The following is a 16,063-nucleotide window of genomic DNA, read 5'->3' as shown; positions in this document are numbered from 1 at the left end:
GTAAAATAGCTTCCCAGTAATTCCACATAAATGCAGCTGCTATGTGCTTCTTTTGGTAACATCTGCCCTTTTTGATCAAAATCCAACCAAAAATATTCTCAAAACTCTTGAGGTCCAGACGACTTATAGACTGACATCAGCTACATAATTTCAGCTGAACTTCCATAGAATAATAACAAATATCTTTTTCAAGAGAAAAAAACCCCAAAACTCTGATGTTAAATGGATGTATCAAGTAAAACCAAAATTACTCTATGCTCCTCTGATTTGACTAACAGTATTAATAATAGCAGTATATTTTGTTAGATTAATTTCAGTAATTTTATAATAGGTAATATGTTTTCAAGTAAAATGATGGGAAATGTCCTACTTTTTAAATTATTTTGTGTTTAAAAATAGCCCCTAAAAGGTGATTGGTAACCAATTTATCAGAGCACTGGAATAAATTGAATTAAAAATTACAGGCCAGGTGCAGTGGCTCAGGCCTGTCTGTAATCCCAGAACTTTGGGAGGCCAAGGCAGGTGGATCAGTTGAGGTCAGGAGTTCGAGACCAGGCTGGCCAACATGGTGAAACTCTATCTCTACTAAAAATACAAAAATTAGCTGGGCATGGTGGCATGCACCTGTAATCCCAGCTACTCGGGAGGCTGAGGAAGGAGAATCGCTTAAATCACAGAGATGGATGTTGCAGTGAGCCAAGGTAGCATCACTGCACTCCAGCCTGGGTGATGGAGCAGGATTCTTTCTTGAGACACTGTCTCAAAGAAAAACTTAAACATGGTTAATTTCTATTCTAATTAACTGGCCTATGTAGGTTACATTTTAAGATCCTCTTTTCCCACGTTAAATGATGAAATTTCACTCCTACTCTATCTTTTGTGTTAAAGGAATATATACCACTTGGAAAGGAAGAGAAAAATAGGTTTATGACACAGGAACAATTCCTTGGATGAATAATTATCATTTAAAATGAAAATCAATTGTTCATTTTTTATTTTGTTCAAGTTAAAGTAAAATCAGTATTCCATGGTCATGTTTTTCTTGACACTACTGACAGGGGTTAATTAAAGGATTAATGGGATAATGTACACATTTCATTAGAAACAAATTTTTTATTTTTTGGAAAGTGGTTAAATAGCTAATTTTTGTTTGTTTGGTTCCACTTCACTGATTTTCCAGCACTCTGAGCCAAAGTGTTCCTGCTCTAATCGACACATGTCCTGTTCTTGGTTTCATTCTTAATGTCTTCCAAATGAAGTGCAAAACTTGGATGCTTACTCTAGTGATAATGTTTCCATTGTCTTTGTTCCAATTGTTACTAAAATTTGTGGTTTCTTTCAGACTGCTCTGTGTTTTGAATGCACAATTTGCTGCATTTTTATAATATTTTCTACCACTCAAACACATAAGAAGGTATATGATGTGATGATGAAACAGTTTTTCATTCCTAGGCATTATGCGCCAGTACACTGGGTGAATCCTGGAGTAGTTTAATAGATAGTAGAAAGAAGCAATTATTTAAAACATGTAATCTGACATGCTATGCATTTTGATGAAGTTATAATTATTTAATAGATAAATAGCGTATATATCAGTACATATTTTGTAAGCAATGCAATAAACCACTAAAAACCAAGATTAAAAGAAATATGAGCACTTTGGTTCAAATTCAACTACTAAGTGTTATAAATTGTGTTTACTGATTTTTTGTTTTTATCCTAAAGGTAGACAGTTATATTTTCCCTTATAGAAATAATTCTCATCTTGTTTATTCCACATTGTTTTAGCTGATGTACTCTTCCTCGTGGGTGCAAAGCTAGAAAACCTTTTCCAGCTTCCCTTGTCATGAAGTGTCTCCATGTGACTAATCTCTAGCCAACAGAATGCAGAAAGGGGTGGGATTTGCCACTTCTAGTCCTGCCCCATTAAACCTTTCACCAGTCCTTCACCATGCTGACTGGTGGAGAATTCATTTTCTCAGCAGAATATACATGGAACACTTCAACTATATAATTTGAGTAAGGTAAAATAAAGGAACTTTTCACAAAGATGTGGTCAGAGAGTAGAAAAGCCACAAAGGATTGTACAGAATGCCAGGACCACAACATAGTTACTCTGACACTATCTCTACATCTAAAGACTAGAGGAAAAGAGGAGTTATCAGAACAGAGTAGAGGGCCATTTGCCAGGAGCAAAGACTTTGACTTTAGGGAGAGAACCAACCCATGGGACACAACACAAGGTCAAAGGAATACACATTCAGGCTTTACCCTCCTGCCTCCCTATTTTTTTGATATGAAGAAAGAATCTGTTCTAGACCTTTCTCCTTGGCTTGAAGGTGGCTGTCTTCTGTTTTCATGGTGTCTATCTTCTGTATGGGTCTCTCTCTATGCCCAAATTTTCTCTTTTTATAAAAACACCAATTATATTTTGTTAAGGCCCACCCTGATGAATTCATTTTAATGTGATTACCTCTGTAATGACTCTGTAGCTAAATAAGCACACATTCTGAGCTGCTGAGGGTTAACACTTCAATGCATAAATTTTGTGAAAACCCAATTTAATCCATAAAAGAGCCCACTAATTTAATCCACACAAGTAAATCTCAGAGGACCAGCGCAGAAAGAAATGGGAAATGAGCTGTAGAGCGGATCTGGGGAAGCCCAGACATTGAGAGTCTATTGGGTACTGTAGATTAGCCTACCCTATTAAGGACAGTGAGTACTCCTTTGATTATTTATCTGATCTCTTACTTAAATATCCTCCAGTAAGACTCTATTGCATACGATGTAGTTCACAGTTCTTACTGTGGCATTTGATGACCTATACAACCTGACTACCACTGCATTTTCATACCCGATTATCATTCCTTCCTACCTAAATGATCTCAAATTATTACCTTCCTCTCTTCTTTTGATACCAGTACTTAATTAAGGAACACCCTTCTCCTATTATCATCTAACAAATTAATATAATGACATTCAGGCTTTGTATCTGGTTCTATATCACTTGAGAAAATATCTGCCAGTGTGTGGATTTCATTGGTACATGTCAGTCTTCTAAAGTGTCATGTCATTTACTGTTTATATAAATCATATGCCCTTTTTCAAAATGCTTTGTAATTTATTGCATGTCTAATGCAATGATTTATTGTATCCAATGCATGTGGATGACTGTACATAAACATAGCTGGTAAATTATTGTCTCAAGGATAATTAAAGATGTTCTCATTTGTTCTAGGTTATTTGGCTTTGCAGAGTTTGTAGAATAGGAACCACCTGCTGCCAAAGGGCCAAACCAATAACTTCTCCAGGAGACAGTTTTAGAACTGACAGAGTGTTTGTGAATTACTTACAAATTAAGATATTGACTCAAATTAGGACATTGTTGTCTTAAATCTAAGACAAGAAATAAAGTAATTTTTTAAAATTAATGGCAGTATTTTTAATTGGTAGATACTTAGAAAAATCTAAAATCCCATAGTTTAGGAGGTCAGAAAAGCCTAACTTAACTCTCTTTTAATCCCAAATTCTACCCTTCTTCAAGGACAAGGTAGAATTTAAGCGGTGACTTTAAATGGAAAAAGGCCCATAATACACTTGTTATTAAAGGCAAACTCAATTATTATGTTAATATAATTATATTTTAGTATATAATTATAATGTAATATATATTATAGTGTAATATATGCAATGATTAAAAGTAGTATATAGTATATTAATAACTTAATACAATACACATGCATAATTATAACTATACCAACAGACATGAATAAACTATAACATCAGACTCTCATATTTGTGCTTTACAGAAAATACATGTGCCACTATCTTCAGCTTCTCAGCAGCACCTTCTACCTTAATGTTCTACCTGGTGGTGTTCAACAGTGGAGTGACAAATGCTCACCCATTTGCATTTTGCTTCATGACATACTCTATGCTATTTTTCTGCCTTCTAACTTTACTGCTTTGTCCCATTTTGACTGTCCCTTTCATTAAAATATGAGCACCAGCTATAGTTAATTTCTCACTAAAATAATTTTTAGTATGTGTGATTTTAGTATCTTTATTATGCCAAACTGTATTTCACCTGATTTTAAGCACTCCATATTTTCCTTCCCGCTTTTGTTATTTTAAGCAATCACACATTTCTTTTTCACAACGGCCATCCTGCTCTGCAGAACAGCTTGTCTTTCCTTGTTCTCAAAAATAATGAGCCAGGTTACTTTTTCATAGAGCATATTTGTTTCGCTTTTTCTGAGATAGATCATCATGGGCCTAGCACAATTTTGCTGTCCTTTTTCTTCCCAGTTCTATAAGAGTACGTAAGGCAAGATCTTTCTCCTATATTCATATTCAAGAAGAAAGCCATATTTCAACAATAACAAAATAAAAGAGGGTAAAACTGGGGGTGAATTGTGTGCACACCATTTACTTTTACTTAGAAGAATATGTAAATGGTCAAAAAATTTTAGCTGCAACATTCATGAATTGTGTTCAACTCATAATTTGTGTTTTTGACTTTTTTTCCCCAGGACTATATTTTAAAGATACTGAAAAATAAAATTAATGGAGCTTCACTTTTGTACTTTATAGATGATAATCATGGACAAAATATATTTCTATAAATTTTTTATTACTTCAAACAAACCAAAAACCTGAGAAGAAATATTTCTGAGTTTAGATTATTTAGATCAGATATAGACAGGATATCAACTAATTTTTGATAAAAATAAGAAGCAATGGTGTATGTAAATTGAAACAAAATTATAGTCATATAACATAAAAGAAAGTGATTTTTTGGTTAAGTATTCTTAAAAGTGACATTTTGTAATAAGGATAGTGAAAAATATGTATTCTTGGGATTTAAAAAATCTTGAACATCTAATGTTTCTTTTAAAGAAGACTAGTGTTTTGTTACTTTAAAAATACAGACTGTCCATGTTTAGTAGAAACAATGATCAGGTCAAGGGGCAGGAGATCTGGGTTCTAATCTTGCTCCCTTACTGACTAGCAATGTGATAGAGAAAGTTGTCCAGCTTCTATGAGTCTCAGCTTTCAAATATGCAAAATGACTGCTATGGGCTGAATTGTGTTTCACTCAAAATTCATATGTTGATGCCCTAGCCATCAGTACCTGAGAATGTGACTATATTTGGAAACAGGGTCTTCAAAGAAGTAATAAGCTAAAATGAGGTCATTAGGGTAGGCTTTAATCCAATGTGTCTGGTGATCTTATTACAAGAGGAAATTAGGAGATAGACACATACAAAGGGGAGATGATATGAAGACACAGAGAGAATACAGCCATCTACAAGCAAAAGGAGACCTCAGAAGAAATCAAACCTGTTGTCATTTTGATCTCAGAATTGTGAGACTAAATTGCAATTGTGAGATTGAATTGCCTGTAGAATAGTGAGAAAATTAATTTCTGTTGTTTGAGCCACCTTGTCTGCCACTTTGTTATGGCAGCCCAGCATCCTAGTAAAATAGGCATTATAAGTTTTATGATGATTAGATGTAGTTATGTGTGTGTAAAGCATATGGTACATGTTAATTGTTTAGTGTGTGTTAATTAATATTGTTGTTTCTTCTGCTAGTATTTTTACTGGACACATCATTTATAACTCTTATCTTTACCTGATCTTGAACATACAGCAGTTCTTTCCTGGTGGGGGAAAACAGGAATTCAATTCATATTACATTTCTCTAGCATGGTTCATGGGGCCTGTAGCTTCACACTTACAGATTTTGGAGTGAAAGCAGCCTTGAGATTGTGTCATTTTCTAGTTATGTCATTATCTGTACTTAATCTCCCTGTCTCTCAGTTTTGCATCTGAAAAGTGTAGATAATTATAATTGTTTATAGGAATACATTCATATATGTAATACAATTAGTACTTGATATAAATTCCTGTTGAAGAAACTATAATTATGATTTTTTAAAAATGTATTTTTTTACTCTTTTTCAACCATGCCTGAGGCCGGAACAGCTTCTGTGGGTTTTCCCTCTGTCTCTTCATGATACCAATCTGTCATTTTGCTTTATTCAGGAGCCCATCTATGTCCTTCATGATTTGATTCTTACTGCCACCCAAGGCTCATGCACTTGCTTCCCTACAGATGATGGTCATCCCTGCCCAGGGAAATTATTACCTCGACTGAGATGGCATTTTCCAAAGTGTACTGCCCCCAGCATTTGTTATTTAGGAGATTAAAATGATGAAGAAAGATATTAAATGTGTGTCTGTGTCCTGGCACTTTTAAGTATAGTGACACTAAGCATTAAGAAAAAAAAGAAAAAAATATGATTTATTAAATAGCATCTCAGAGTTCTTAAAATGTTCATGTTCATTTTGAGTATTCTGGGTGGGAAGTAGATGTGATGTAGGCTTTCCTCAATTTATTTGATGATACATTATTTTTTGGTCAATCATTTGTAAGAATCTGTATTCTAGATAACAGAATTTGGGTAGTTCTGGCCTAAGGAAGATAGAACTTCCTTAAAACCTCTCATTTAACTTTTTTCCCAGTCTCTGTTTAGGACTTCTTCTTCTTCTTCTTTTTTTTTCCCCTTTTTATTGGCTTTAAACAGACGTTTCCTTTTACTAAATAATCTATTGCCAGAAAATAATTTAATCTACATACCAGCTTATGGCTGTGGTATGTGTTTTCAGCATCACTCGAAGAAATAAAAAAGGTGGAGGGAGGTAAGGCAGATAACAAAAAAGCATTACATCTATATTAAAAATTAAAATTTACTAAAAATCAAATGAGAAAGAGGAAAAGTTTACTTAGATTGGCAAACTGTTTTATTTCAGATGTTCATGAGCATTTGGGGATAGGGTCACCTTCAAACATAGCTTTTGAAAATATTAATAATATATCTTAATTACTCAATCTGGATTGTGGTGGGCCATTTTAATTTCCTTCTTTATGCTTTTCTGGAAGTGCCACATTTTCTACACTGAATATAATTTACTTTGTTCATCAAAAGAAATTACCAGTTTAGTTGATTTGTTACAACAGCCATATGAGAAAAATATGAGGCTTTTATGGATCTTTTGTAAATCTCCTTATGAGAGTTCATTGATAATGTAATCCCTATAATATTCTTTTCTCAGTACATTTTTTAAAATATATAGAAAAGCTTGACAAACATTAATTCATACACATGCACATGTTAATACTAATCAGTATAACCTCAATTTTGAAATGACAAGGACAATATTATGAAGAATAGCCCTTGCTACTTAATGAGATTAAGTGGAAAAGAAATAATTATCTTACCTGATAAGCAGTGTATACTTTTGCCCGTTGTCCACTCTAACAGTAGTATTAATGCTTTTAAATTTTGCTTCACCAGGACAGTAAAAGTGGTACTGTTGGGGGAAAAAAGTTTGTCCTCAGTTTTTCAGCATGAAATTAATACCGTATATTTGCACTGGACTTTATAATTTATCAATATATTTTACATCACTTTGGAGAGACATGAAGTTTGAAACTTAAAGAGAAGTGATAACTGAAGGTTTACAACTGATATGTCCTAGATTTAATACATACAAATATATGAGTATTATATAGATATAAATACACATGCATACATGTGTACACATACATGTCTAGATTCTTTTCCAGTATTCTGAGGAACATGGTTGAGAAAAGCAACATCCTCTACTAGCAGAAAGCAAGTATTTTAGGAATTTTCCTTACATAACAGCAATTGAGCAAGGCAAAGAATGGTTAATAAAATCTAGAGGGCAATATTAATGTCACAGGAAGGCAAACTTCAAGATTGTGAAAACTGACCATTCATTCCAAGTTTTTTGAGATGTCAGGGTGTCTGGGTTCATTTGTAGAATTACTGCTAATGGCAACTAAGTTATGATCTAGAGAGGAAAAATCATGTCTATATCAGGTATGATTAACCAAGTATCCCCAGGAAATACATGGATGTGCTATAGTGGCTTATTAAGCTTCTTAGCAAGCATGTGCCTACATGTATATGGATTATATTGTGTCTATTCTTTCCCAGAGAGGGGCTTTAATATTTTTATTGTATCTAAAAGTGATCTATAACCCACATGTGTTAAGAAACTCACTTGCATTGTGTTTCATAACTTGTGCCCCTAGCTGTATTTAAGTTGATATACCCAAATCCTCTCACATATAGTCCAAAGATAAAGATAATGCTATATATTTTAACTTTTTATGATATTTGGCCATTGTAAAAGACTCCTTTCCTTTATAAGATTATTTATTGTCAGTTGACTTTAAAAACTCCAATAAGAAGCATTAGGAGGAATTATTGGAGACTTGTAGGATTGTAGGTGAAAATATTTTATGAAATAATGTATTATTAAGACTAATGGATAGCCACTACTTTCCCTATCAAATGGGAAAAAAATTAATTCACAATAGGTTAAACGAAGATATTTAGGAACCATAAAACTAACTAGTGAATAGAGGTATAGAATTTCTTTCCCTTTTGTTTTATGAAAAAGAAAGGATATATACTTACAAGTCTACAATAATTACTATTATTTACTTAATTGTAATAATTTGTCAATCTCCATCTTAAGAAAATTTAAGATCATTTACATTTCAGCTAGATGATCAGAGTTCAAATCCCAGCTCTGTTACTTGGAAGTTTTGAGACTTCACATGTGCTTTGTGCTAAAATCTACTCACTTGTAAAATGGGGTAATACAAATTTTTGTGTGATTTAAATTGGTAAATGAATGAATATTGTGAAGTAAATATTATAAATGGGCAAATAAGTCAATCAAAGTAGAACACACAGAATTATACCTGGGACATAATTATATATGAAGGCTATGAAGGCTAGCTTTTTTTTCCTTTTTTTTTTTGGCTCTATCTCCCAGGCTGGAGTGCCATGGTGCTATATGTATACATATTATATTACTTCAGAAACATGAGCATTCAAAGAAAATCAAACTAAGGGAATTTGCCTATTTAAATAATAAGGTATAACTCATCCTTTCATGGAAATTCACAACATGTACACTTAAATCACATCATAAAAGAAATGGTAGCCCAAATGCTGTTATTATGTTTCATATATTAGAATTATATAAGTTAATTACCTTATTGTGCTGAGTTATTGCAATGATGATTGGGATGAGTTCCCTAAACCAGGTATTCAGAGCAGGGATATGAGAAAATTTGTTAAGGTAGAATGATGTTGGGAAAAGAGCATGCACTTTCAAATGAAGTTGGTTTCAAAATGTTATTAGCTGCATAACCTTGGACTTTTGAAAGGTTCTTATAACACTTACCAAGTGCAAAGTCAGCAATCTCAAACTTTTTGATCTCACAGTCTCTTTGCATTCTTAACATTTATTGAGAACCCCAAGGAGTTTTTGTTAACTCAGTTGTGTCTATCAATATTTACATTGCTAAAAATTACAACACATATTTTTAAAATACAATAATACATAATAAAATGATACATTAGCGATTAGAGCAAGGATATAATTGCATGTCATGTAGCCTCTGGAAAACTCTACTATACACTTATGAGAGTAAAAGTGAATAAGGCAAATAACACCCCTTGCCTACAGAAAACTTACAAAAACAGGTTTTCTCTTGAGGATCCTCTAAAAATATCTTGGGATTCCCTAGGGTTTCCCAGACTCTACCTGCCCTTAAGGTTATAAAAATGGTAACAATTATTATCATTGAGAAATTAAGAAATTGGGAAACTGGTCAATAAAGAAGTAGAAGAAAAGTTGAAAATAAGGAGAAAAAAAGACAATGAATGTTAATTCAAATCATGTACCATTTGAAATATTAATATCTAAATATATATAAACTGATCTATCAGTATGAATGTAAATTTTTCTCTGTATAGTATATGAGCTTCTTAACAACACTCTCTTGCCTTCTGAATGATATTCTAATTAGGTGTATTTTCCAGAAAAAATAGAGACCTTTTGAGCAAAATACTCTGACAATTATATTTTTTAAATTTATAAATATGTGATTAATGAAATCCAGTTAGCTTATTTTTTGAATAAGTTGTTAACCACTTTATATTATTATTAAATCAGTTTTTTTTGCTTAAAAATACTTGGTTGTTGTTGGTTCATATATACGTAGAAAGAAATTATAAAAGTAGAAGAAGAGACATCCTGGTGGTGAGTATAATATATAGAGTTAAGTTTAAATTTTATTTTGAAAATAACCAATGAAGCACATAATTAGAACAACTTTGTAATTTTTTAAAAATTAAATGAACTGAATAACTTACCTTTAAAGTACCATTTTCAATAAACAATTGAATAAAAAATCCATCTACTAAATTTGAGTCTTGCTTGACATACAGCAGAAGTCCATAGGAGCTGAAGGTCTGAAATTCTAGGGAGATGTTATTTTGTGGATTTAAAGCCACATTCTGAAATTCTAGATAAGAATCTCCATAATAACGAACACAACTGAAATCTGTGGAGTCAGAAAGAAAATACAATTTAGGTTGAAATAAATATTCAATACCTAGGTTTCACATTATTAACATAGCACATGTTTTCTCTAATGGCTCATACGTCTCTTTCCTGCCTCTTTCAAGCCCAGGCACTTCTTTCCTTTGGAATAGTCATAGCAGTTTTGTCATGATTTCTTTGTATTTGATGGCTTCATGATAAAATCTCATTGTAAGGCAAGGAAATCAAGATGATTACTCTTCAACACTGCTTTTACTTAGATTTTATGTTACAGGTTAACAGAAAAGGGCACATTTTCTAAATATGTACTTATTTCTTCTTTATATAAGATATTGATACAAATTATGATTAATATTGTTAATAATTTAATTTGGGAGGTTTGGGAGGGAATGCTAGAGATTATTGAGAGGCATAGAAATTGTTAACCTTTTGTATTAACACTAAATTATATGAGTTTCTTAACAACTCTCACCTTCTGAATGATATTCTAATTAGCTGTAGATTTTCAGAAAAAAATGAAGACACTTTGAGCAAAATACTCCACAGTTAAATTTCTTAAATTTATAAATATGTGATTAATAAAACCAAGTTAGCTTATTTTTGAATAAGTTGTTAACTACTTTATATTATTATTAAATCATTTTTTTTGCTTGATAAATACTGGATTGATTGTTCTTGGCTAATGATTCCTGAAACAATGGATTTGAATATCGCCTTTCTTCCAGTTCCTTTCTTCTTTTGTTATTTTCATGACGTCCCCAACACAAGCTTTCTTTCTCTTTTAAAACTTTCGAATTATGTATTATTTATAACTACTAGAAAATATTATTTATAAAACCATGTGAGTTTTAGTTTGCTGTCTATCACAGGATAATATTCATTTTCGAATCTGTACTTTAAAACTTCAAGAAATTTTATATCCTATGTGTGCTGTCTTTATTTGGAATTTTTAATGATGCTTTAGAATTACTCATTTTGCTACATTTTCAAACTTGTAACAATTTCTAAAGAAATAACCAGCAAGCCCCAAATTAATTTTTTTCACTGGAAATAAGGAGGTTCAAAATAGTGCCAGGAAGCATTTGCACTTTATAGACATAAAAGCATGAGTATATGTGTGTGTGTTTGTGTGTGTGTTTAATCAAGGACTGACTTCATTAGTGAAGGACAAGTTAATGACTGAAAAAATAACAATGTCCTTTCAATTTTGACATTCTAATTTTTTCAGTTGTTAAATGATAGGGACGTATTTTTTTTCCCCATGTAGCGTTTCAATGGTGATGTTAAAAGCATAATACAGTAACATTTCAAACAACAAGAAATTGTTTTAAAGATTTCAGGCATTTATTTTAACAAATTGAGAATAAAGTCATGTATCATTTTGATTTAAAATTCAAATTGTGAAAGAGCATAAAATGTTTCAAAAACAAACATTACAACAAGAATATACCCAATATTGATGAAATTAAAAAAAATTACATACGGGGGTCTTCAAAAAGTTCACATAAAATATGTATTATTTAAAAACTATGGATGAATTTCACTCATCATGACATGTCTGAACAGAATATATTTGAGTTACTAAGAAGGATAAGACATCTGTTTGAAAACAGCCCCTATCGGAACATGAATTCTGCTAAAATTGAAGCAAGAACAAATACCAAATTTACGATGACGCTTGGGTGAAAGAATGGTAAAATCATTGATGCTTTACAAAGAAATTATGTGGACAATGCCCCAAAGAAATTCACAGTTTACAAGTGAAAAACTTGTTTTAAGAAGGGACAAGACTACGTTGAAGATGAAGTCCTTAGTGACTGACCATCCATATCAATTTTCAAGGGAAAAATTAATCATATTCATGTCCTAACTGAAGAGGACCAATAATTAACAATAAAAACAATAGCCAACACTATTGACATCTCAACTGGTTCAGGTTACACAACTCTGAATGAAAAATTAAAGTTGAGCAAACTTTCCACTCAGGGGATGTCAAAACTGTTGTGCCCAGATCAGCTGTAGACAAAACAGAGCTTTCAATTGCAATTTTAAACAAACAAGAACAAGATCTTGAAGTATATCTTTGAAGAGTTGTAACAGGAGATGAAACATGGCTCCACTAGTATGATATTGAACACAAAGCACAATCAAAGGAATGGCTATCAAGAGGTGGAAGTGGTCCAGTCAGAGCAAAAGTGGATCAGTTAAGATCAAACATCATTGATATGGTTTGGCTCTGTGTCCCCACCCAAATCTCATTTTGTAGCTCCCACAGTTCCCATGTGTTGTGGGAGGGACCCAGTGGGATATGACTGAATGTTTTTCCCGTGCTGTTCTTGCAATAGTGAATGGGTCTCATGAGATCTGATGATTTTAAAAACAAGAGTTGCCCTGCACAAGCTATCTCTGCCTGCTGCCATCCATGTAAGAGGTGACTTGCTCCTCCTTGCCTTCCACCATGATTATGAGGCCTCTCCAGCCATGTGGAACTGTAAGTCCAATAAACCTCTTTCTTTTGCAAATCACCCAGTCTCAGGTATGTTTTTATCAGCAGCATGAAAACAGATTAATGAAGTAAATTGGTACCAGTAGAGTGGGCACTGCTGAAAAGATACCTGAAAATGTGGAATTGACTTTGGAACTGGGCAACAGGCAGAGGTTGGAAGAGTTTGGAGGGCTCAGAAGAAGACAGGAAAATGTGGGAAAGTTTGGAATTCCCTAGAGGCTTGTTGAATGGCTTTGACCAAAATGCTGATAATGATATGGACAATGAAATCCAGGCTAAGGTGGTCTAAGACAGAGATGAGGAACTTGTTGGGAAATGGAGCAAAGGTGACCCTTGTTATGTTTTAGAAAAGAGACTGGAGGTATTCTGCCCCTGCCCCAGAGAATTGTAGAACTTTGCACTTGAGGAACATGATTTAGGATATCTGGCAGAAAAAATTTCTAAGCAGCAAAACATTCAAGAGGTGACTTGGGTGCTGTTAAAGGCATTCAGTTTTATAAGTGAAGCAGAGCATAAAAGTTCAGAAAATTTGCACCCTGACAATGCGATAGAAAAGAAAATCCCATTTTCTGAGGAGAAATTAAAGCCTGCTGCTGATATTTGCATAAGTAATGAGAAGCCAAATGTTAATCCCCCAAGATAATGGGGAAAATATCTCCAAGGCATGTCAGAGGTCTTCATGGCAGCCCCTCTCATTACAGGCCTGGAGACCTAGAAGGAAAATGTGATTTTGTGGGCCAGGCTAAGGGTATTTCCGCTGTGTGCAGTCTAGGGATTTGATGTCCTATTTTCCAGCTGTTCCAGCCATGACTAAAAGGGGCCAAGGTATAGCTTGAGCCATTGCTTCAGAGGGTGGAAGCCCCAAGCCTTGGAAGCTTCCATGTGGTGTTGAGCCTGCGGGTGCACAGAAGTCAAGAATTGAGATTTGGGAACCTCTGCCTAGATTTCAGAAGATATATGGAAACATCTGGATGCCCAGGCAGGAGTTTGCTATAGGGGCAATGTCCTCATGGAGAACTTCTGTCAGGGCAGTGCAGAAGGGAAATGTTGGGTGGGAGCCCTGACACAGAGTCCCTACTGGGGCACTGCCTAGTGGAGTTGTGAGAAGAGGACCACCATTCTCCAGAACTCAGAATGGTAGATCCACTGACGGCTTGCACTGTGCACCTGGAAAAGCCACAGACACTCAACGCCAGCCCACGAAGGCAGCCAGGAGAGAAGCTGTACCCTGCAAAGCCACAGTTGTGGAGGTGCCCAAGACAATGGGTACCCACTTCTTGCATCAGTGTGACTTGGATGTAAGACATGGAGTCAAAGGAGATCATTCTGGAGCTTTAAAATTTGACTGCCCTGCTGGATTTTGGACTTGCATGGGACCTGTAGCTACTTGGTTTTGGCCAAGTTTTCCCATTTGGAATGGATGTATTTACCCAATGCCTGTAGCCCCTATTGTATCTAGGAAGCAATTAACTTGCTTTTGCTTTTACAGGCTCATAGTGGGGAGGGACTTGCCTTGTCTCAGATGAGTCTTTGGACTGTGGACTTTTGAGTTAATGCTCAAATGAGTTGAGACTTTGGGGAACTATTGGGAAGGCACAATTGGTTTTGAAATGTGAAGATATGAGTTTTGGGAGGGGCCAGGTGTGAAATGACAATATTTGGCTCTGTGTCCTCACCCAAATCTCATCTTGTAGCTCCCATAATTCTCACATGTTGTAGGAGGAACCTGGTGAGAGATGATTGAATCATGGGGGCAGGTCTTTCCTGTGCTGTTCTTGTGATTATGAATGGTTCTTCCAAGATCTGATAGTTTTAAAAACAAGAGTTTCTCTCTTTGCCTGCTGCCATCTCTCTTTTTCTCAGCACAATCTCTCTCTTTGCCTGCTGCCATCTACGTAATATGTGACTTGCTCCTCGTCTTTGGCCATGATTGTGAGGCCTCCCCAGCCATGTGGAACTGTAAGTCCAATAAAACTCTTTCTTTTGTAAACTGCCCAGTCTCAGTTATGACCTTATCAGCAGCATGAAAATGGACTAATAGAGTCATTAAAAAGATTTCTGGGGGATGCTCAAGACATTTTTCTTTTTGACTTTCTGGAGGGCCAAAGAAGGATAACATGTCCCTATTATTACAGTGTTTTAAGAAAGTTAGTCAAAGCTTTAGCAGAAACATGCCCGTGAAAGCTTCACCAGAGAGTACTACTCCACCATGACAATGCTCCTGCTTATTCTTCTCATGAAGTTAGGGGTAATTTCTGAGATTAACAATAGAAAATCATTAGGCATCCACCTTAGAGTTCTGATTTGCCTCTTTCTGACTTCTTTTTGTTTTCTAATCTTTATTTTTCTTAGTTAATAATGTAAAAAGGCTGCATTGACATGGGTAAGGTCCCAGGACACTCATTTCCTTAGAGATGGACTAAATGGTTGGTATCATTGCTTGTAAAAGTGTGTTGACCTTGATGAGGTTTATGTTGAGAAATAAAGCTAATTTTTAAAATTTTTATCTAATACCATTTTTCACAACATTTCAAAGTCTTTTCATATTATTTTATAGCCTTTAGAAAGAAATATACCGCCTAACTGACAATAAAAAACTCAGAAACTCCTTAATATTATTAAGATATGTATTTTATAGACTAGATTTTTAAAAATTCAGTGGCTTTTTCATTATGTGACTAATTATCTGTATAGAAACCCATATATGCATTCAATTGTAAAGTACTTGAGAGTATGCTGGATTTATCATTCTATTCCAATAACCTAGCATGATACATGATTCTGTCAAGCATCTGAAAGCACATACTATAGCTTGGATGTTTGTCCCCTCCAAATCCCATGTGGAAATGTAATCCCCAATGTTGAAGTTGGAGCCAAGTGGAAGGTGTTTGGATCACTGGGGCTGATCATTCATGAATGGCTTGGTGCCATCCTCACAGTAATGAGTGAGTTCTCACTCTGAGTTCACATGATATATGGCTGTTTAAAAGAGTGTGGTACTTCCTTTCTCTCTTGTTTCCTCTCTTGCCATATGACACCCTGCCTCCCACTTCACCTCCACCATGATTCCTGAGGGCCTCACCAGAAGCTGAGG

General features: G+C 34.5%; 1 protein-coding gene across 1 annotated transcript in view; it reads right to left on the bottom strand.

The window, feature by feature from the left end:
* The window catches only part of LOC129398100 (protein eyes shut homolog), a 283,356-nt gene that overhangs the window by 60,450 nt on the left and 206,843 nt on the right, over positions 1–16,063 (bottom strand). The window contains exons 6-7 of the mRNA XM_055114414.2: positions 10,274–10,464; positions 7,291–7,382 (exon numbers count right to left, since the gene is read on the bottom strand). Of these exons, the coding sequence (XP_054970389.2) occupies positions 7,291–7,382; positions 10,274–10,464 (283 nt within the window). The remainder of the gene's footprint in view (positions 1–7,290; positions 7,383–10,273; positions 10,465–16,063) is intronic.

This window comes from Pan paniscus, chromosome 5 (genome assembly GCF_029289425.2).
Source record: "Pan paniscus chromosome 5, NHGRI_mPanPan1-v2.0_pri, whole genome shotgun sequence".
Lineage (NCBI taxonomy): Eukaryota > Metazoa > Chordata > Mammalia > Primates > Hominidae > Pan > Pan paniscus.
The sequence above is the reverse complement of the archived record's forward strand: the minus strand, read 5'-3'. Positions and strand labels throughout refer to the sequence as shown.